The sequence below is a fragment of the Chamaea fasciata genome, unplaced genomic scaffold (assembly GCF_029207755.1).
Source record: "Chamaea fasciata isolate MVZ Bird 193981 ecotype frontalis unplaced genomic scaffold, bChaFas1.0.hap1 SCAF_12, whole genome shotgun sequence".
Classification (NCBI taxonomy): Eukaryota; Metazoa; Chordata; class Aves; order Passeriformes; family Sylviidae; genus Chamaea; species Chamaea fasciata.
The window spans coordinates 9,419,338-9,442,239 of record NW_027094097.1 but is presented as its reverse complement, the minus strand read 5'-3'; the positions used below and the strand labels follow the sequence as shown (position 1 = coordinate 9,442,239).

Here is a 22,902-nt window from a genome sequence, read left to right as displayed (position 1 = left end):
AAATGCAATTTGCAGCCCCTAGCATCTGTTACGTGAGGCAGATCAAGCAGTCAGATCCCCACAGGGCTCTGAGGGGCTGCAGCCTCCTCGTTTCGCCCTTACAACGTGTGTCCTGGGGAAGATCAAATCCTATTAAGCCACAGCTCTACTTGCAAATTATACCGTGAGAAATCTGCCCCTTAGGATTTCTTATCAAACAAGATGCACAGCAGCTCTGTGCACACTAGAAAAATCAGCAAGAGCCTGGTCCAGCCTTGAATAATTCAGTAGCTTGGGTATGAGAGGTGTGACATGGCTCTTGAGTGCAGCCTCCCCTTGGTGGTCTTCTCCAACCATCATCTCTCCTTAAATGAGTCTCCTGGGACAGATACCTCCATATTCTTGCTGTCAAGGAGATGGAAAACCATCAGGTAGATTTCAGGATCACAGTCAGGACATAAAAATACTGTATCATGATGATTTCTGTGTTAGGGTCACCTGTCCCAATGCAGGTCCCAGCTATCTGCAAGAAAAACTGGGGGACCAAGAGCTAAGAGCAATTTCTAACAGAGACAATGTCCTGGCGAACTAAGGGAATTACTTCCTTTCATCTCTTGTTTATGATGAAGGGTTTGCCTGATCTTTTGGGATGTCTTTTGGGAAGCAAGATGAACGTCTCAAGGCAGGGTTGTAGCAAAGAGCTGCATCCCAAACTCTGCCAGACAGGGCATCATCTGCAGTTCTCAAGACAAATCATCAGGATCCTGGATGCCTTCATCAGTTTGGAGTTTGAGTACATATGAGTTAATGTTCTCTGAAGCTGTTTGAGCTGGTCAACCTTGAGGTGGATTCTGAGTGCATTTTATGGATCTCTAATCTTGGAACCCCAAATCTGGCAATTGCACTGTGGACCAGTTTCTCACACAGCCATGCTACTGTTGTCATTTAGAGTGGTGCCTTCCCATGCGTAGGTATCAGCTGTTCTGGGTAAAGTGATAACCCTTAAAGCACCAAAGATTTCTGTTGCTTTCAAAGCATTATAGAAAAGGAGAGTGACGATTTACATAGGTAGGCAGTGATGTGACAATGGGGAACAGTTTTGAACTAGGAGAGATTTAGATTAGATGTTAGGAAGAAACTCTACTCAGGATGGTGAGGCACTGGAATAGGTTTTGCAGAGAAGTTGTAGATGGCCCATTTCTGGAAATGTTGAAGGCCTAACTGGACTAGCAACCTGATTTAGTGAGAGTTTGAACAGAGGTGTTTGATGCAGCCTCTGGAGTGTTGTAGACTTCCCCACCGTAGGAGGAATGAGTTGGATGTTACAGCGCTGAACGAGCCTCTCTGCTTTCCATACAGCTGCGAAAGGATACAGGTGACCCTGAACCTGGATGGAATAGTTCAGGTGCTGGACTACCACCTTAGTGATACATCCATTGGGATGATGACCAGAATTGCAGTCCTGAAATGGCTTTACCACTTGTACATCAAGACTCCTCGTAAGGTAAGTTGGGGACTCAGCATTCAACTGAGCGTGTCAGCTCACAGCCTGTTCCATTGCCTTGATAGCAGTGCAAATTGTCATTGTCTTGGTAGTTTTGTAAATGTGTGTCCACCTGCCTTTTCTGAGAAGGCTTTGGCTGCCAGATACCGCATAGCTTGAGTAAAAAGAGCTCTCCAGCTCAGATGGAAAATGCTGGTGAAGCTCTTGGCAGCCTCCCTCAGGGCAAGTGTCCTGTGGCTGGGCATGACCAGGACTGTAGGACTGATGCCACCCATCCTTCTGCTTCCAGATGTTCCGACACACTGACAGCCTCTTTCCCATCTTGCTGAGGACCCTCTCAGATGAGTCGGATGAGGTAGGTGCTGCAAAAAACTGAAACCTTACTGTCTCCACATCTAGCTGGACTTTCGGTTTTTGGTGGAACTGAGGTATTTTGTGAGGCTTTGCCAGTGTTGGCACTGAGGGGTTTTACCCTTTTGGCCTAACTGAAGAAGACCTGATGCAGAGCCTGCAGGTACTTGCCCAGCTGAAAATCCTGCCGTCTTGGGGTTCTCTGATGTATAAGCATTGTTCTCCCATCTCGGAGAGTTGATCCTTCAAAGCCAGCTCCTAAGAATCATTTTTGCCTGCCTGGAAAGGCAGATGGGGCTTCACCCATGGGACTGGGGTTATGGTAAGATCCTTGTTGAGTGGTAATTCAGGTGCCTTGCAACAACCTCTGTAAAGATGCAAGGGGGATTTTGTCCAAGCTGACACTGCCAAATCCATATTCGTGAGGCGTTTAAGCAGGACCCACTGCGTGGAGGGTAGCAGCAGCATTTTCTGGTAGGCCTGCAATAGATGCCCAGTGGCATCAAGGGCTGGGAACCACTCAGCTTGGAAGTGAGCAAAGATAATCAGGCAGCAAACTTAGCCAGCTTTCTCTGCTGTTGCTCTTCATTTCCCGTCTCCCAAGGTGCTGCACCATTTTCCTGTTTCCTTGTCTTGCTTCTTCGCCCCTGTTCTCTGGTTCCAGTCATCTCAATTTTGGTGTAGTTGTTGTCTTACCTCTCTCTAAGTTGTTCCCTGGAGCATTTTAGTGCTTGGGTGGGAGGCCAGCAGCATGGGCCACAGCTGGCCCAGGCACTGGTTCAGCTTCCACCATCAGCTGGATCCTCTTGCCTGGAACTACAAATGATCCTGGCTGGTTTCTCATCTCAGACCTTCCCCATGGAATAAAAATCACAGGCTATGCTGTGCCTTTCATGCTCAGAGCACCAAACCCCAATCCTGCAATAATTCCCATGTGCGAGTGGATCGTAAAGAGAGGAGGGAAGGGAATGAGCAAACGAGGGAATGACTTGCAAAGGCAAGCAATTGCCTGGCCATTTTCCATCCCCTGCTGCTTACAATGCAAACCTTTCCAAAAGAGTCCCCAAGCACACATCTGCCTTTGCAACGCTCTAGAAAGCCTGCATCTTGCAGATAGTCTCTCCAGCTTGGCAGGAGATCTCAGTGAGTCATGTTGCAATTACACTCCTTATTAATATTTGAAAAAAAACAGTGAAGAAAGGACCCTGGTGATGCATTTCCTCCATGTGACATAACTGGGAATGGCTCAAAAGTAATTTTAAGCTGATTTATTTAATCCTGGCTTCTATTTATTTAAATGTTTGGAGGTGGCTTTTTTTTTAAGGAAATCCATAGAAGAGTCAATCCATTAAACACCACCACTCAGCTGGCTGTCAACCAGATTTGCTGCTTTCTGCAGAGGAAATAGAAACGACTGAAATAGTAGGGGGGTTTTGAGCTGGACATTTTTGGGAATGATGAGGACACTCTGACCTAACTAACCTGCTATGTCAGTGCCTGTTAGGAAAGGGGATGTGGGGTGCTTGCTTAGCCAGTGCAATATTTGTGTGCACAGTCACATTGTCCCACGTCACCTGCAGACTGTGACCCCCCCCAGAAGCTCCTGGATAATGGCCTGGAGATCCCTGGTCAGCATGAGGGCCTATGTGAGCTACACATCAGCTCTGATGAGGAAGCATGTCCCTCCTCTTTCTAGATAGGGCTGTGCACATTGTGGGGTGTAGCACGAGGTGTACACATATCTTCAGAGGGTTTTTGTGCTCTTTGTCCTGTGATGCTGCCATCCTCCCCATGGGAACCTGCTGGGCAGCAGTGTCAGTATCATTTTTATTCCCAGCAAGGTTGAACATCTTTCTGTAGTGCCTGGAGTTCCCTTGGTCACTTTACACAGTTTGGAGGTTACCTGTCACTCTGCTGATGTGCCCTGAAGCAGTTGTTTGTCACCAGCTCATCACCAAAGTACAATCTGACTTTGGAGGGTCAGTGCTAGTGTGTGTATCAGGCTGAAAGACTGTACCCAGGCACCAGATTTTTAAGGTCTTGTCTTACTGAGCTGCTCTTGGTCTCTCTCTGCACTTGCCATAAATAAGCCCAAAGCAAAGAAGGACTCACGCTGGATGGAGCCAGGTTTATGCCCCTTAGGTTCTCACGCCTGTTTTTGTCATTCAATTAGCACAGGGTGTTGCACCACCTCCACTGTGATGAGCAGGGACCAGCATCTCATGATGCATCTGCAGTGTCCTGAGTCATCTCTGCCATCTCTCCTATTCCCCTTCCTACCCAATTCTCCTGTGCCAAAGTAAAGAAATGGTCAAGAGATCTAGTTAAGATTCACAAAGGCATCACAGAGAAGCTGGAGCAAAGCTGAAACGGGCAGTTCCCTTTGATATGTGGACAAGTCAGGATCCAGGATTCCTGGCTGTCAGATGCTGTGCTGCTGCAGTGCATCACCTCATGCTGTTTCCTGTGCTTCCCCGACAGAGTGTTCCGTCCTGCGTTTGAGACCTGCTTTTGAAGGCAATCTATAAGAGCCCTGCTTAAAATTTGGTGTGCTTGAAAACTTCCTTACAAGATGTAACCTGATCCTGCTGGGAGTGGGTTTTTCTACACTGTCTGCTCTGTTCATCTGTAGGAGTGTGGCTGCCCTGGTTGAAAAACTGATGTTAGGAAAGATGAAAAGTTAGGAAATGCTATTTGGGAGCAGTGAGTGGGACCTTTCCACTTGCAGGCTAAAGGCACCACTGTTGATAGGCACTACTGAAAAGAAAACATGTTCTTCAAATTGCTTCCTTCTGCACATTCATGGTGCAAAGGCAGCTTTGGATGTAATCTTTCAGTTCCCTGGATTCTGAATGGATCCAGGCACTGAGCTGAAGTGTACACAACGGGAGCTGAGGCATCTCTGAGAAAACTGTAAAGCAGTTACGCTACTCAGTTTGTTTCTTTGCTTTGTTTCCCTTTTTCCGGCTCCAAAATTGAGTGGTTTCTCTATGGCTGAACGTGTTCCTGTTTGCTTATCTGCTCCCCTCAATCTTGTTGGGAGTTGAAAGTTGTGCTGGGACTTTTGTCTGAGTCATGCAGGAATGACGCATGAGGTGGAGCTGGTGTCTGATGTGAAGCAGGATAGACTCTGGCTTCCTCAACTCTGCTATCGTGAAAACCTGCTCATTGTGCAGTGGCTGGGCAAGGCTTTGAGTACAGAATACTTGCTTCAGAAGAGTTGATGACCTTCTGTAGAGAGTGAACTGAGCCTGGGCTGCCACTGACTTCAGAGGGCAGGTTTAGATAGGTTACTGAGAAGAAATTCTTCCATGTGAGGATGGTGAGACACTGGCACAGGTTGCCCAGAGCAGCTGTGTCTGCCCCATCCATGGAAGCGTTCAGGTTGGATGGGGCTCTGAGCAACCTTATCTAGCAGAAGGTATCCCTGCCCATGGCAGGGGATTTGGAACCAGATAGGCTTTAAAGATTCTTTCCAACCCAAACCATTATGTGATTCTATGATGTGTATGAACCTCTACATGACCCTCAAGCCAACTTCTCACAAGAAGCCAAAACGTTCTGCCCTCTTTTGGGTTTCCAGTATTAAACTGGAAGAAAAGAAAACCCTGGGATGGTGGTATACTGATAGTCATCATTTTCTTTTGCATGTCCTGTTGCAGTGTCCTGCTGCAGCACTGCCGGGTTTCAAGGCCAGGTCTCTGCCCTGCTCTGAGCTCTGCTGTCACACAAAATCCTGGCGAACTTCTCCTATCGCACCCAATCCCACTACAATGAAGCTGAACAAAAGCTTGTGCCCATGCAAATAGCTGTCTTAGTGTGGCTTGGTTTGGAGCTTTGCTCTGTTGGGTTTGAAGCCATTGTCCTCCAGCTCCTGGCCTTTCATCTGCCAGAGCCAAAATATTGTGACCTGATGCAAAGCAGAGGGTGTAAGCTAAAGACTGCAAATAGAAGAACTGTAATACATGTATGCCTGGCTTTATTTAAACTTTTTTTGTTGGTAAAGCTTCTCCAGAGGGAGACTCGAAGATATGAGGTACTGAAGTAAGGAGGTGACTGGTTTTCAAGAGGGAAGTTACCCTGAGGGTGAGCTTGGGACTGAAATGAGGTATAGAGAAATGTGTATAAATCCAGTCAGATAGTGGAAAATGCAGTTAGCTGGTTTGCCATAAGTGGAAGCAGCCTGTAAGCAGAAGTGGGGTGATGCTTTCCCAGAGGACTCAAAACTACCTGGTTGAACAATAATCTGTGTGCTGTATCCTGCAGAAACAGGAAGTTTCTTTGTGGGGAATATGATCCATAGGGAGCTTCTTGGCTTAACCCCAGTTTCAGACGGCAATTTCCCAACTTATGCATACATATCCATATGCAGTTTATACGTACAATGAACAAGTGGGGTAAACTGGCAATCTGGGCTTGAGGTGGTGCTTGTAGCATTCCTGGGTGAAGTTATGGAGCAGACGAAAACCACAGTAAACCTGTCTGCCATAGAGGACAGGCAATCTCTGTCCTGGGGAGCTGACTCGGAGAGGGTCTAGGGTGGGATAGGGATGTAGGGTGCAAGATTTGCTGAGTTGGGCTTTGGGTGCCTGGTTCCCTGCATGCTGAGGGAGGCAGTGGGTGGGAGACAGCGAATAAAAGCACTCTTTGCCTGTCATAAGTTCTGGGACAGTGGGTGTTGAGTTTGAAGGGTTTGCAGGCATCCAGCTTCCCGTAGCATGGCCTGCAGGGATACTCCAGGGCTGTTACAGGCCTCCATCCCACCAGGTGGACTGGTGTTGTCTCCTTCCCTGCCCTTCAATGCATGAAAAAATAGCACTTGTGGTACTTGGACATGGCTTGGTTGTGAGCATGGTGGTTAGACTCAGTGATCTTTGATTTTTTTTATTTCAACCTTAAGGATTCCATGACTCAGTGATCCTTGTGAGTCTCTTCCAACTCAGCATATTCTGGGATTCTATGATTCTATGAAATACCTGCTTGGCATCCTGCCCTGACTGGCATCAGGTGGCATGTTAAGCTCCCTGTGCACTAATTAAACACATTTAAAGAGGTGCTCTGAGCTGTGACAGTGTTGGGCGCTGCAGGCCTGGCCCTCACATCCCCAGCAGCAGGGACCGTGAGGGATTTACAAAAGCGGGAGGATGGACAGGGAATTTTCAGGTTCCAGCTTATTTTGGGATGGCTGTAGCTCTATTACCAAGTGCCTTCCCCCACTGCCAGCTGTATTTGCTGGTGCTGTGTGCACGTGTCAGTGTGACCCGGCAAGATTTGCCTGGGGAGGGGAGGAGAGGAGAAGCCTCCAGGCCTTCTGCCTTCCCTCTGCTCCCCATCCTCTCCTGGGAAGGCAAAAAAAGTAGATGTTGGCAAGATCAGAGGATTGCTGTGTCAGAGACCTGAAAAGAGGTTTGGTTAAATTGGTGTGGGAAGATTAATAGTGGGTTTTCTATTCTTTTTCTGTCTTTAAAGCTGGTGGAGGCCAGGAGAATGCAAGTTTGCTTTTCATACTGTGTGTGTCTGGGACTTGGCCAGCCTCACTCCAGGCCATTCCTGGCTCCAGGACTGCCTGCCCATGCTCACCTCCTTTCCTGGCTACAGCTAAAAGAGTTGGAAGGAGGAAAAATGTAAGACAAATGGGGCTGCATTTATGTTGTGGAGAAGGAGCAGCATCCTTGGCTTTTCCTTGTTACCACTGTGTCTCTCCACCACCTGCTTTGCCTATCCTGGAAATGCCATGGGGTGTTCTGCAGCCTCCCAGATTCTTAGGCCCCTTTGAAGTGCTTTGCTGCCCTTAATGTTCTTGTTTTCTGTCTTGGTAATATCTTGCTTCAGCTGAATTCCCATCTTCTTCTTGGCAAGAGTATCCTGATGTTGAGTGCCCCATTTCATTGCCCGGGGAATATTAGATGTCCGCTAGGACATCCAAGGCCACCCAGAAACATCTCCCTGCTGCACACAGGCATTTTAATTTATTCCTTTTTTTCCCAGCTTATCTGTAAACACCAGCAAGGACAACACCTTGATGAGCCAGTCCATATCCTTGCCCACTGCATGTGTCCCAGGAGCTGCTGCTGCAGCCTGCTGTGGTGCCCTGGTAGTCATCATGTGCTGTGGATGCTAAGTCTCACTCCCAGGGGTCTGCAGCACATTTGGGGTCGCCTCCCCTTCCTCTGCCTTGGGCTGGGGCCAGCCCAGTGTTCTGACAAGAAGCAAATGCTCCCCCTCTTCCAGGAGCACCAAGGCACGTCTTTGCACACACAGGGAGGTGCATCCCATCCGGCACACACCATCCGGGGGCTGCTTTCCCCCGTGCCGCTGCCGGCAGAGCTGCTCTCGGCTCCGTTCAACCAGAACAAGCGGCAAATTAACCTGACCTAGATCTGGAGAAGCTGACAGTTGTGTTTGCCCTCAAAATCCATGCTCTGAAGGCAATGCAGGGAGAAATCTTGCCTGTTCTCAGAGAGGAGAAATAGCTGCTTATTTATAACTGTCTGAAAACCTGCTTCTCATTCCCCGGCCACCCAGAGCTCATCCTCTTCCATGTTGCTCTTCATCCCTTTGCTGAAAATGGCTTGAGACACTGGACAGGTCTCCCCATCCATCATGATGCTTCTTTTCCTGCTCCTTCCTAGATACACTAACCAGCACACATTTGCCCAGAGCAGGGCACACTGTCCTACATCTCATCACCACTGGGAAACCTTCCCAGAAATCCCCACGAGATCAGGAAAATGCCCTTGGGGCTTGATCCTCCAGGCTGGCTGTCAGGATCATACCTTCACCTGGCATCTGGGAAGGCTCTGGCCCTCATGCTCCAGCGCTGTCAGGTCCAGCCTCTGGGTCCCTGACGGATGGGACCAGCTCGCTCCTGGCGCAGCCAGTCGTTGCCATGGCAATGGCAGGATATTGCTTTCTTACAGCCTCCTGGCTCGCACAAAGCCAGCCGCCAGCTCCAGCTTTGCTTAGCACAGGGATGTGCAGTGCATATCAAGCACTCCTGCCTTTCCCCTGTCCCCAGCTGGGCACCCTCTCCGGAGCATGCAGGGAAGGAGCAGCGGGAGCTGGAGCTTCCTGCCTCTTTCCCACGGCTGGAAAACCCCAGGTCTTGGCGGCTGCCTGCTCTTCCTCCCAGTGCTCGTGTACCAATCCCTCCTGCTTGTTATTTCCTCCATTTTTTTTCAGCTGCAAAATTCAGCCTATGCTGCTTTTTCCACCTCCTGCCTGTAACCTACACAGGGGGGATACCCCTTAACCTCTCCAAAGCTTGAGAGGTCCATGCATACCCTCCAGTGGTGCTGGTCACTGCTGCCCTGGCTACCCTGGCCAGAGCAGGATCTCAGAGATGGAGCTCATCACACATCTCTGAGAGGCTGGATTAAGGATCTGACCTCAAGTCATGACTCTAAAAGCTTTGGGAGGCAGCAGGGTTGATTTTTGCCTAGCCTAAAGCCGTGGGAGCTGCTGGTGAAAACTAAGCTGGATGATGTGGCTGGGTGGGGGCACCAGGCAGCAGTGAGTGCGGGAGGAAGGCAGTCACGAGTAGCTAGGTCATGCTGTACATGAACCACACATGGCTTCAGCTCCTGGCTGTGTTTGGTTTGTCAAAATGCACCACATGAATGAGAGTCCCGGCTCTTGCCTGACTGCCAGCCCTCGTAGCCAAGCCCTGAGTCCCTTTGCCAGTTTCAGCCAACATGACTTGGAAACCTTTACGGGTGTTATTTCCCCATTGTGAGAGCCTGAGACCCAAGTTGGTGCCTGTTCAAAGCCTGCAAGTTGAGCTGAGTCACATGATTAGCCACTAGAGAATCTACATAGTGCTTCAGGAGACCAGGCATCCTGAGCTCTGCTCAGGGACATCTTCTGCTTGAAAGCAAAACACAGCCAGCATCACTCTGTGTGAGCCACAGATGCTTGAAATCCAGGCAGGGAGGGAGGACCAAGGTCTCCCCTCTGCCAGGGACCACAGACTCCTCTCCCTGGATGAGGATGAAGGCTGGTGATGGCAGGGTCCTTGCATGCTGACAATGAGCTCCCAGCCTTGACAGCATCACGGAGGTGCCGTATTCTTCAGGGACAGCAGTACAAGTTGTTGTCTTTTTCTTTTCCTGCCATTGGGAGCTGTGGGTTGAGACTTAATCATGTTTGTAGGCACAGGGTCTTCCAAACCTGCTGGAGCCTTGTGGTGCCTGTGGCAGGCTGCTTCCTCACCACTGTCTCTACACCATACACAACCTAGACCCCACACTGCCTGCTCTGAGGCTGCTGGGGGCTTGAAAATCAGCCTTAATTATTAAAAAAAAGGCCCAAAAATGCACTCAGCTTAAGATATCTGTGCAAAAGAAAAACCCATGGGCTCCTCTTTCTGATTTTCAGGGGTCATGTTTTCTAGAATGATTTTTAAAAAAAGACATAATTGGCTTTTTGTTTTTCCAGAGGGAGGGGTTTTCTGTATTAGCTCAGAAACTAAAATTCCTGTATAACTGCAGCTCTTCAGAAAGATGCATTGTGAGAATACAGGGAAAGCCTGGGATACTGTGCTGGTGGGCAGAGGGTGGTTGGGATGGTCTCTGCGAGATGTTGAGGAATAAAGATATGGCAGTCGACCCTCTGTGGCAGCCTTTTTGCTCTGCACAGCCCTGCTGCACTTAGAGCATCAGGGATGGCTGATGAAACATCTTGACCCAAGGACGTGTGAATGAAGGGGGACCCAAAATAGCCTGAGACTTGAGAAGGGTTGAGGATGGAAAAAAAAACCCACCCAGTAATAACTTCTCCAGAAATGCTATATATAGACCAATTTGGTGACTTCTGGAAAAAAAGAGCTATGAAATCAGAATGGCAGCTCTGCCTTGACATCCTGAGCTGAGCCTTCCCTGGATGCTGCCTTGCAGAGGGGAGCTGGCTGTTGTGTGTCCCCAGAACAGCCCTGTTCTCTTGCTAGGGTTGTCCCAAATCTGTGGTTATGAAGGCAACACAAAACCCAGATTTCCACAAAGTGGGACAAGGGAAAGCAAGCTCTATTCCTGGTTGTGTAAATTTGGTTTTATTTCATATGCTTCCTTGGGACTCTCAGAGCAGAAACTGGTGGGGTTTTTTTCCTTTGTCTTTCCTGCCCCACCCCTCAGCAAACATTTGAAATTTCCACTTCAAGTTTTGTAGGTAGCCCTCTTTTACTATACCTTTCTCAGTGTGCTGGGATTTGGTATTTGCTTCCCCTCTATGTGGATTTGGAAAGCAAAGCTCACCCTGCACCATCCCTCTCTCCACAGGTTATCCTGAAGGACCTGGAATTGCTGGCTGAGATCGCTTCTTCCCCAGCAGGACAGACAGAGGAGGGTCATGGTCCCTCTGATGGCTCCGATGTGCGACCTGGCCCAGTGGAGCTTCATGTCCCAGCCAGGGCTGGCCAGCTGAGCTCCTCCAGTGAGTGCCCCTGTGCCACAGTTCCATGCCTCCCTGCTCCTGGGCTCTCTCCGTGTTCCATGGCACCAGTCAGGTTTGCTCAAACAAAAGGAGAAGCTTCTTTTACTGTAGTGAATCAATGTCTTCAACCCCACCCAGCACAGTATGGGGATCAAGTCTGCCATGGCACAGGCCAGGGCGCTGCTTTTATTTTTGCTATGCTGTCCCCTAGTTTATGTTTTAGGGATTTAGGGCTCAGTTTAGCAGCAGGATGCCCCAGAGGCCAGTGTGGAGAGATGTCATTGTTGTCCTATTTTTTATGGGACCTTGGGTTCCAGCCTCTTTTCTCCTTGTAAAAGCCCTCAGAGCCCTAGGATGAGATGCTGGCTGCAATCCCAGGTCTCCAAAATATCCATAGATCTGCAGAGGGATCCCTGTGCCAGGCTGCCCACATTGGCTATGAACTGTCATGTTTCTCTGTGTGTCTGGCAAAACCTCAGGAGGGAGATAAGAGGGAGGATCCTATTTTCTGGGGACTTGAGAGATTCAAAAAAAAACCCAACCCTTCATTAATTATCCCAGCACATGGGGAAATTTTTTTCACCTTCTCTTGTCTGTGGTTCATGCTTTACAGTTGCTTGGCTGCTCCTTCTCCTCCTCCGCTGCTATTTAAGGGCCTCCCTGTTGTACTCCCCAGGCCAGGTCGTCCCAGCCAAAAGCACATTTCATGTGAGCTTTGGATTGCAACCCGAGCACTGAGCCAAGGCTGCCTCTCCCTGTGCAGGATGCAGCCACAGGGCCTTGCAAAATCACCACCAGGGAGAGAGGGTTTACTTTCCCATCCCCAGGCTTTGTTTTCTCTGAAGATCCTGGAACACTTGCCCCTCCCTGGTCTTATAAATGTCTGCACAAGCAACCTGCTCAGGTCTTGGGCTGTTCAGGGTGGGATTTTTTTTTTCAGATCTACCTGTTTCCTGCTGGCAGCTTTATCTCTGCAATGGAGAGGTGAGGGCTGCAGAGCTGGTGACCTCCCCAAGCCCTCTGCAAATCTCATCCATCCTCCCACTGTCAGAAGTCAAGACTGCCTGGGTGGAGCGGCTCAGTGCTGGCCAAGCAGCCGAGGAGCTGCAGTTCAGCTCACACTGATGGTAGTCTGAGGTTTCCTTCCTTCTGGATGATCTAAAAATAGCAGGCTGGATGGCGTGGATCCTAACGACTGCCGTGGCCCCTGTTAGCTATCTGGAAGAGCAACTTGGCTTCACTAACTCAAGTGTAACCTTTAAAAAGAGTCTGGCTCTCCCCTCCTGGACTAGATTTGCTGGAGCCAGAGCTCCCGTTGTCCCAAAGTGGGACAACTTGCCCCCACACGGGTCCTAGTGGGCTCTAGCTTCCTCACTTACTTTCCTCTTCCCTATAGTATATCAGAATATTGTTTCCTAATAATTTATTTGGGGCTGAGCTTTGTAGGTCATTGGCTTTTAACCAAAGGCAGCTGTTTTTGGGGAGGGAAAAAGAAGCTGGTTCGTTGGCCTTGGACATTTATCATGACCCCAGTCCCGTCTGGCTTTTACCACCCAAGGCTGAAACTAAGTGGGCTGCTGGGGAGCTTCCCCAGGGAAATTTTGAGGGTCACAGCTGGGCCAGGACCTTCCTGGATTATGCCTGGAAAATCAGAGGCTCCTGAAAAATACTCCTTTTGTCAGAGGATTGCTTGTAGGGAAGGCTTTTTGGATCAGGACGGTGGCCAGTGGAAATTGCCATGTCTGAGCATGGTTCCAGATGATGAGAGCAAGTGAGCCAAAACTCTGTCCTTCCCAGGCAAAAATCTTGAGGTACTGGCCCCAAAGAGAGAGGGTACCCCTATCTGGAGTCCTAGTTTTGTACTCAGATACATGGGATGGTTCCCTAGGGTGCTGTGGTTCAGACAGTGCTGTACTGGCAGTAGGATGGATGCTGTTGCCCATTAGAGTGGGGGCTGCAGGGTTCCAGCACTTCTCCCTAGGGTTAACTCTCTCCATTGCCTTCATCCACTTCAAACTGAGTTGCCATTGATGCCGGAAGTGGGAGGAGAGCTGCTGAGCTGTCCCAGCCCCAATCCTCTCCTATCCCAGAGGCCGTTCCAAATGTGCAGTTGGTGGCTTTGCAGGTAAACAAGCAAGGTCACTCTTTGAAATCCTTGTGCTCTTGGCCGATTTCCTGCTGTGCTCTCTGTCTTGGCGCTCCAGGCTTTGCTAGCCAAGCAGTAAGGGCAGGAGTGGAGGTGGAAGGGGCCAGTGCCCCCATGGTCTTCCCCACGCTTCCTCTCTCTCCCTTTCTTCCCTCGGGATGTGTTTATGCAGTTGTTTCCCTGCCATTGAGTTTGGTTTCCTTCAGATGCTGGTTGATTAGTCAGGAAAGCCGTGTCCCACTTCCGCAGCCTGTTCCCAGCTCCAGTTTTTATTTAGCTGCTTTGTTCTCCGGTTACGTAAGGTCAGCTGCCCTCGACGCCTTCTCCAAGCACAATGAGCTGGGGCCAGCCCAGCTCAGCACTGCCGAGGAGACCCAACATCTCCTCCCGACCTGCCTCAACTGCCCTGGGAGAGGGTGGTTGGTGTTGGCTTCCAGGAGTGTCTCCTCGGTACCTTCTGCCCACTTTTCCAGGGACAAGGCCTGCAGGGCTGTGCCCAAGAGCTTCCCAGTTTTTGGAGTGATGGTGCAAATGCCAGTCTGGTCAGTGCAATGGGAATCTAGCTGCTTGCTTTGTCTTTTCCAGGCCTATAGAAGTTGAGACAAGTAGCAGATGACAGGTAGCAGTGGTTGTCAGTGAGGTCAGCAGGTCAAGGGAGGTGATTCTGTGCCTTTACTCCACTCTGGTGAGACCCCATCTGGAAGACTGCATCCAGATCTGGGGTCCTCAGCACAGGAAGGACATGGACCTGTCATAGCAAGCGCAGAGGAGGTCACAGAGATGATCAGAGGCTGGAGCAGCTCTGCTAAGGAGACAGACTGGGAGTTGAGCTTGTTCAGCCTGGAGAAGGTTCCAGGGAGACCTTAGAGCCTCTTCCAGTGCCTGAAAGAGCTCCAGAAAACCTGGACAGGGACTTTGGAGAGAAAGGCATGGAGAGACAGGACAAGGGGAAATGGCTTCAAGCTGAAAGAGAATAATTTTAGATTAAATATTGGGAAGAAATTCTTCATTGTGAGGATGGCGAGGCACTGGAAGAGGTTGCCCAGAGAGGATGTGGAGTGCCATCCCTGGAAGTGTTCAAGGCCAAGTTGGATGGGACTCTGAGCAGCCTGGTCTTAGTGGGAGGTGTCCCTGCCCACGGCAAGGGGGTTGGACTAAATGGCCTTTAAATGTCCCTTCCAACCCAAACCATTCCATGATACCATAGGTGGAAGCCCTCCAGCCTGGTCTACAGCTCTGCTCAGCACAAGAGACAAAAGCTTATTCCAAAAGGATGCCAGACCAACTGCTGCCTTGCACAGGCTAACTCCTGCACACATCTCTTCCTTCCTTTCTGCACAGCTTTGTAAGGTGAAGCAGTTACAGCCCTTTGTTTCCTCTCCAGTTTGGTCCGGTCTGTCCCGCCTGGCTTCCTGCCGGAGGTGGTGGGGACAGTGCTGTACCCTCTGAGCACCTCACCCTATAGGATGTTTGCTGGGAGTCTGTCTCCATATGTGGATTCACTAATGTGCCTGAGGTCATTGTTTTCCACTGGCAGACCATGGTTATCCCAGGAGTCAGTGGATTACTCTGGAGGAGACTGCTAGAAGTCCCTGAGAAATGCAGTCTGTTGAGTTCAGTCTTGCTGTATCCCCCTCCTGGAGAACATGCAACATTCCAGAGTGGAGATACTCTGTGTTAGGGCTTTGCTTTCAACATATCTTGGGGGGGATTTTGTTCTCAGTGCTGTCAAACCACTCCCTTTTCGTTGTCTGTTGCTTCAATTGTGTAATCAGAGATCTGCAGAAGTCACAGCGTGTGACAAGGTCCCACCTCCAGACAGTCTGTAAAATGTTAGGGCAGCCTCTGCAAATTTCAGGTGAGAGTCTGTAGTGTGCAGGAGGTCCATGAAAGGTGGAAAAGAGAAGGTGGCCTCCTGTCAGATGGCTTAACTGCTATTTCCAATGTTAGAGAAGGATAAAAGTGAAACCCTTCCTTACTCATCCTCCCCACAAAAGGCAATGAGGCAGCTGACATCACACCACCAAACACTTGCTCTTGAAATGAACCAGTTTCCAAAAGGTTTTGCAGGATCAGGAGTGTGACAGCAGGGAGCACAGGAGCCAAGCAGGCAAGAGAAAAGAGGGCTGTTCCTGAGTGCTCTGAGCTCAGCGGAGACTGGTTCCTGATGGTTGGTGTCTGTGGTATCTCTTTTCCTACCGGCGTGAAGCTGTTCAGGAGGATTGACAGTCAAAAACGTTCTTCTGCCTCCTGGAGAGGAGAGGAATTTGAAGGAAAGGGTGATGTGTTTGTTTTCCTGGATGCAGTGTAATAGTGGAGCTGGGATGCCGTGGAAAACCCCAGGAGAGACCATCCAGATGTAGTGTTAACTCGCCTGGCGTGCCTCCAGGTATCCATCCCTCCTGAGATGGTCACAGCATACAGCCAGCCAGAAAGCCTGGGGATTCCCAAATAACAGCTGAGATTACTGATTTGTCGTGGTGAACAAAGGAGAAGTTGATGGTGTAGATAAATCACTCTTAGCCAAGCCCTCCCTTGGAGTTATTTTACTGGATTGCCTCAGTTTCCCCAAGATGTTGTGAGGAATTTGTTGGATGAGGTGAGCAATGAGGTGAAAAACAAACTAGAAGAATGAATATTGGTATGGAAATGGCCCAGCAAAGCCCGTATCTGCTCATTCCTGCAGGTCATCTTCCATATGTTCCACCTTTCCACGCGGAAGCCTCAACCCACTCTTAAGCTCACCATGAAGCTTAACCGTTCCTGGTTTGCAGCTCTGCTGGGTCCTTTGTGCTCCTCAGCAATGGCAGATCTATACCCCTGCTGCGTTTTTGCTTATTGATTTACCTTAGCAAAGAAAAATGAGGCAGTAGCGAACGGCTAACCTTCCTAGGAAAGCCATCAGGATTATCATTGCCTGCTGCCTTCCTCCAAAGCAGCCATGAGCACAGACCCTGCATTAGGTGGGGAGAACCAGAAGCAGCAAAAGCCTCATTTGGCGTCAAAGTACGTCCCCCAACCTATCTGGGACCCCGTTTCTGTTGAGATGTTGAAGTCTCAGGAATTACAAACCCATGGCTCTTCAGCCAGGTAGGAAGGGGAGAAACATCCATGTGTGCCCAGGCAAAACCAGGCTGAGCACAGCCCCTGGCCGTGCAATCCAGAATTTTGATGGGTTTATTTCGTCAGCAGCATCCTGTGCTCTGGAGAGGGGAGAGTGGAGGTTTTCCAGAGCCCAGCTGAGCTGCCGACATGTTCACATCTGTTTCCAGCTACGCCCTGCGCCGGCTTTCTGGGAGGAGGAGGGGAGGATTTGCCTTTTTTACGGCTCTATTTTTATCCTGCTCTGCGAGGCTTCGCCACTCCGTGTTTGCAAAAGCTAAAATTCAAAACATCCTGGGGAAGGCTGCCGGGGGGAGATGCTGCACAGATTCCCACGTCGCTGCCCGGGGTTTCGCCCAGCACCATCTGGCAGTGCCGACTCCCACGCCGCTGGCGCTCAGGCGGGTTGAAGGCTCACAGACCAGCTCCGGCTGCTGCCGGGTTTATCCCTGTTGCTCCCAGAGGAGCAGAGAGAGATCGTTCTCTGGGCTGAGCTGGAAACATGATGCCTTGGGGAAAGCACTCGGGTGGGAAGGATGCTTGGCCTCGCCAACTCTTAGCTTACCCTCCCTATATCCGAGCTGAAATTGCTTCAATTAGAGATTGCGGTAAATCATTTTAGCTAAACCACCGCAAATACCCTTGTGGATACTCTTTAACCAGCTTACCCAGCTTTAGCTCGCTTCGGAAAGGAATCAATTCTGCTCCAATCTTATTTCAGTTTGGTTTCAATGGAGTTAAGCAAGTCCACACCGGTTTTAATTAAGACTGGTTTGAAACCAATTATAGTAAATTAATAGAAGTTATGTTTTATGCCAGGGTGAAGTTCAGAACTTTGTGGCTGAGATAGGAAAATCCAAGTTCGTGTCAGAGTCTGCCAGGCTCACCCGGAGCAATGTGGGGACACTTTGGATACTGTAGGTCTCGACATAGCTCAGCCCATCAAGCAGCCAGACAGCCTGAATGTTCCAGGGTGATGTCCAATATATATTTATAAGGGCCTTAATATAGATCCCTAATTGCCTGTCTCAGTTGATTTATAGTGTGGCCACGCAAGCAGTGGGAACAGCATGAGCCGCTGGTGAGCGCTCAGGGATGCACTGGGGGTTTGCCGACATTCACTGTGCTCCGCTCGAGCTGGCACCCATGGCTGGGGGAACAGATGTTGGTATTGACTTAGATGAGCCAAGAAGCCCGCTTGTGTCCCTGGCTCTACCCCTGTCTCTGAAGGGAATCCAGGGAAAGGATTTATTAGCCTGGGGTCCTGGGCTGCAAAAGGTTGCTGTAGTCATTGACAGGACAAGGGATAATGGTGTAAAACTGGCAGAAACTGACAGAGAATATGTTTAGTTTAGATATTAGGAAGAAATTCTTTATTGTGAAGGTGATGAGTTACTGGCACAGGTTGCCAAGAGAAGGCTGTGGCTGTCCCATCCATGGAAGTGTTCTAGGCCAGACTGGATGCAGCTCTGAGCAACGTGGTCTAGGGGAAGGTGTCCCTGCCCATGGCAGGGGGGTTGGAACTAGATGAGCTTTAAGGTCCCTTCTGTGATTCAATTATAAGGACCCAGGCTGCTGTGAACTCACTGCAGCCATAGAGCTGCAATTCTCAACTACCTTTCATCATGTTTCAGTGTGCTGAGCCCAAAATTCCCATTTGTTCCTATTCTAGTGGATGTCTGGACTGAGTTTCATCATGCCTCTGAGCACAGATCTTTCTTCTTCCAGCTCCCTCCTCCACCCCAGATTAAAAAAAAAAAAAAAAAAAAGGCAGGAGAGCCGTGACGTGCCACCAGCCCCAGCTACGTTAACAGCAGATCTGGCAGGTTACAGATCTGCAAAGTCTTGCTTCAGGGGAAGGGGGAGAGGTGCAAGTTTCAATTAATTATGCCACAGTTTTCTTAACACTTCTTCCTGCTTGTCTCTCGTGCTTCAGAGAAACACTTGACAAGCTGCTCCTACAGTTCTGTCAGGCTGGGAATGCCACTGTGCTGAGCTGTAACCCGCAGGGCAGTGAGCTGAGCTCTGGGCTACGCCAGGAAGGGTTATACCATGGCACACAAGGTGCCAGCCACTTCTTAGACATCCTGTAAACAGAGCAAACAGGACGTTTGGAGGATTGGGAGGCTTTGGAAAAGAACTGCATTGCCTGCTTGGAAGAAGTATTCCCTGTTTAAATTCCATCTGAGGTTTGGTTGAGCCTTTTACAGCCTGGCAGACTCCTACACACTGGTTTCTCACTCCTAGCATTAGCCCTAGAGAGCACTGGCAAGGCTTCTCTGGCATGGTGTGCCACAGTGGAAACCTTCCTTAGGGACATGCAGGCATAGATGCTGTGCACCGGGTGGGCAAAGGATGGAGAAATGATCCCCCTGGGGTTCAGTCTCAGTGCTCCCAAAGGCAGAGGATGGCGAAGAGGCTCCATGGAATGGGTAGACTCACTTTCTATGCTTTCTTCTCAGAAAAGCAGGGCACAGACTGGTTTTTACCATCTCTGTATCACAGTCCTTCCTTGCTCCCAGGCTGGGCAGAAGGGTCTAAGGTTCAGGAACCAGTTGGTGGAAGAAAATAGCAGTACTGATGGTCCTGCAGACTATAGCTGGGATCTGATCTCCAAGGCAATTCTGACTTTTGGATACTCAGCTGATGCAGCAGGTCGTTCCCAGTCTCCAGTTGAAGATGCAGGAGATGCTGCACCATTTCAGAGCACATATCTGAAGGTGCTTGTGGCTGGTCTGCCTTGCAGCCATACAGCTCCTGGGCTTTGTCCTGTGCACAGCAGAAGTGCTGGTCTTGTCAGGGAGGAGAAAAATTGCTGCCTCCTCCTGTTTTTTCTTTTGGATGTGTTTTTAGGATATGTAAGGTTTGGCTGGAAGGCATGCAAGGTGACTGTGAGGCACAAAGCTGGCTTTGCTTTGTGGAGGGAACACTGTGCCATTGATGCTGCTGTGGGGCTCAGGGAAAGTATTTATGGGAAGGGAGAAACTCCAAGATCAGACCTTCCCCAGACAAGCTACAGCACTGGAGCATTGTTAATGGTGGAAGGTGGGATATCCTACCTGCTGCTAGCTCATGTTGTGCTGCAGCCAGGTTTGGATGCCTCGAAGTTGCTGCATGGGCCAACATACCACTTTTTCAGCTTTGAAAGACAGCTTCTGCCTGGTCTTCACCTGCCTTCCCAGGCTCTGCCTGGAGGTTCGAGGCTGAGCTGCAGGCAGGTGCAGTGGGAAGGCAGAGGTGCCCCGTTTCACCTCCAGACCGTGTCTCTGCTCCCTTTGCTGCTCTACTCCCAGTGCTGAGCAGCTGTAGTGACGACACGTGGGGCATGGCTGTATTTTCACGCCGGGTACTCCCTGCCTTCGAACAAACACACCTTTGTTTTGGAGCACATTGGCTCAGCTGGGTCCCTTTTTTTTTTTTTTCATTTGCCCAGATCATCTTCCCTGCAGCTGAGGGGAAACATGATGCGATGGTGAACACTTGTGCTTGGGAGCTGCCTGCTTCAAAGCCTGGCTTGGGGTTACAAATATACCAAGGGGTGGGTGAACACACAGCTCCAACAGGAAGAGGACACCGGGTTTTGGTCAGAATGACCTCGTATTTCATTTTCCTTTTTCATGGGCTCTGTATGTTCTCTTAGATGCTAAATCCAAACTTGGAGAAGCTGCCCTGTGTGTATCTCTTGTGTATCATTCGGAGAGGCAGGATAGAAACAGACCAGCAGCTTTTCCATCAGCTTTCCTGGGCTTTGGCAGCTTAATTGCATCTTTAATTGGCTGCTCCATGGTCCGCTGAGTGTCCGTAGAAGCAGACAACATCCATAAATCAAACTGCTCAGGTTTCCTTTGGTTATCTGATGGAAATAGTGGGTGGGAAATAGCCCTGGGGTGCTTGTGTGTGCTGGCTTCCCTTCTTACCGCAGTTAGGCATGGCCTTTCCAAAGGAGAAATTAAGGGAGAGAGCTCCCCTTGTTGCAAAGTCGCTTTTGAAATGCTCTCTCCAAACATTTGCTTTGAGCACTGTCCTGCTAAATAAACCATCTCCCCTGGGGTTTCGCTGTGGGAAAAGCAATCTTTACCTGCCAGCTCCCTGCTCTTGTGTTTGGAAGGGATATTTCCCTGAGCTGGGAACTGCCCCTTTCCCTGCCCTCCCTGCCAAGAGTCTCAGACCAGCACAATCCTTAAGCCCACAGCTCTGCTGTGGTTTGACCAGTACTTTAGGCTTGCCCTGGAACACACAGTATATGACACTTACACCAAGCGGCTCCTGCTCAGGGAAAATCACATCACCAAGTGTAAACCAGAGTCTGTGCCATGGCCTGAATGTGTGTGTCTGCCACTACATGCACACTGGGCTCAGGGCATTTGTGGCTTATGGGCTTGGATTATAGGCTCTTCAACTCACCAGCAATCTGGTGGTTTTGGGATGAGATGCCATATCTGAGGAGATGGGATTGGCTCAATTTAGAGCCTTAGGCGCTCCTTCTTCTAGCAGCTACTGAAGCTCTGGGATGAACTCCCAAAAATCTCATTTTAACCCCAGGTGCTGCTTCCAGGGCTGCGACCACCATAAGATGCTTTCCCTTGGGCTGGAGAGAGATGAGACTGGGCTGACTCTGCTTGAACCAAACAGATGTGGTTATATGAGCCTTGAAATTCTTTCCATGCCCCTGCTCTCATCTTCTCAGTGCTGTGTCTGTATTTTGGGTGTCTGCACTCTCACCAAGGCTTTGGCAGCAGGGCCCTGGCAGCTCTGATTTGCTCTCCCCTTGCCTCCCCAGGTACAAAAGGCCTGGAGTGCTCACCCTCCACTCCCACTATGAACTCCTACTTCTACAAGTTCATGATCAACCTGCTCAAGCGCTTCAGCAGTGAACGGAAACTCCTGGAAACCAGAGGAGCCTTCATCATCAGGTCAGACCACCCCACCTCACTGATGCCCCTGAGCAGCCCTGGGATGGGTGGGACAGGAATGGCAGAGTCAAGCAGCCCAAGTACTGCATTTGCTCAGAGCCAAAACCATTTCCTCGAGCTTCCCTCGCTCTCCAACAAACGGTTTTGGAGTGAACAAGATTTGCCTTTCACATGTCAAGGCACCATATTTCTCTCTCCCATCCCCGGAGGCAAAGTGGCTCCTTATTAAACAGTGTTGTCAGAGCCTGTTTCGTTAAGAAACAACTAGACCAGCCGGAGCATGAAGCCAGGCTTGCCCTCGGAGTGCCAAGCTGAGTGAATCCCTCCAGCCGGCTTGGCAAGTTGCTTGCCCATCCAAAGCCATGTGTTTCAATGCATAGAGCTGGTAGATTTTGCTTCAGCCTTTTAAGAAGCTGTGGCAGAGGCTGGAGAGCCAAATGTTCTGAAGGCTGGAATGCCAAGTGTCGTGGCAGCTGTCAGAGGGTCATCTTTATTGCAATAAAATCTGGTGCAAGGGATATCCATTCCTCAGCTCGCTGGGAAATAACAGGCTTAATGGTCAAGGCAAGTTGGAGAAATCAGTGAGGAGGCTGGTGGAAGCCGCTGGCAGGACCCTGGGTTTTCCCCCCTTGCTTTCAGGGATACGACATCAAAATGAACAGGGAGTGAATGGGGAGAGCATGAGATGCAAGCCATGCTTCTATGGGAGAAGAGAGCCATCTCTCCAAAGGCACGGGGTTATGCCAGGTATTGATGAGGGGGTCTCATCACTGCAGTGGGAAAATACAGCATGCAGAGCTCCCAAAATTTGCTAAGCTGAGGTGGGTGTGGAGCTGTATCTGCTTGGGCAGCAGTTTTTTCCCAAGTCTGAATTTATCCCAGAGACATTATCCTGCTCACAGTGTCCACTCTCCTCTCCCCAGTCAGCACAGCCCCTAGGATAAGCCACCCTTGGCAGGGAAGCGACCTCATGCTGTGTTAGGGAAGCAGGGTGACCAGAGTGGCAGTGAGCCTGGGCAGAGTCCCATTTAACAGCTCTCCTGTACTGCAGTCACCTCCAACTTATTCCCTCCGGCGCTGGCAGGAGAAGCCTTGGCTGGCAGGCCCAGCTTTCCCAGCAGCCAGCCAGAGGTGCGGTGGGACTGGCTCACAGCAGCTCAGCAAGCCAAGGCTTTCTACAGTGACTCATGCCCCAAAAAATCTGGTAAAGCAAAAAAAACTATTAAAAAATAGATGACTCTGTCCTTTGTCAAGTCACGCTACTGTACGGGATAGATGGAGGACTGGAGCCTAAGTAGTGGTTCTGGGAGGGTGAGCCATGCCCACAGGTACCAGTGATTAATTCTGAAACCTACTGATGATGGGTAAAAGACTGGTGTAAACTACATCTCTGCTGCTTCCAGAAAAAGCAAGATGAGGAAAGAGAAGAAAAACTTTTACAGGACTCTCTGGCAAAGATTGATCTCTTGCCGGAGAGACTC

General features: G+C 49.9%; 1 protein-coding gene across 1 annotated transcript in view; it reads left to right on the top strand.

Moving 5' to 3' along the window:
• VAC14 (VAC14 component of PIKFYVE complex) overlaps positions 1–22,902 on the top strand; it is a 59,277-nt gene that overhangs the window by 16,901 nt on the left and 19,474 nt on the right. The window contains exons 11-14 of the mRNA XM_066194464.1: positions 1,339–1,483; positions 1,773–1,838; positions 11,107–11,260; positions 21,289–21,421. Of these exons, the coding sequence (XP_066050561.1) occupies positions 1,339–1,483; positions 1,773–1,838; positions 11,107–11,260; positions 21,289–21,421 (498 nt within the window). The remainder of the gene's footprint in view (positions 1–1,338; positions 1,484–1,772; positions 1,839–11,106; positions 11,261–21,288; positions 21,422–22,902) is intronic.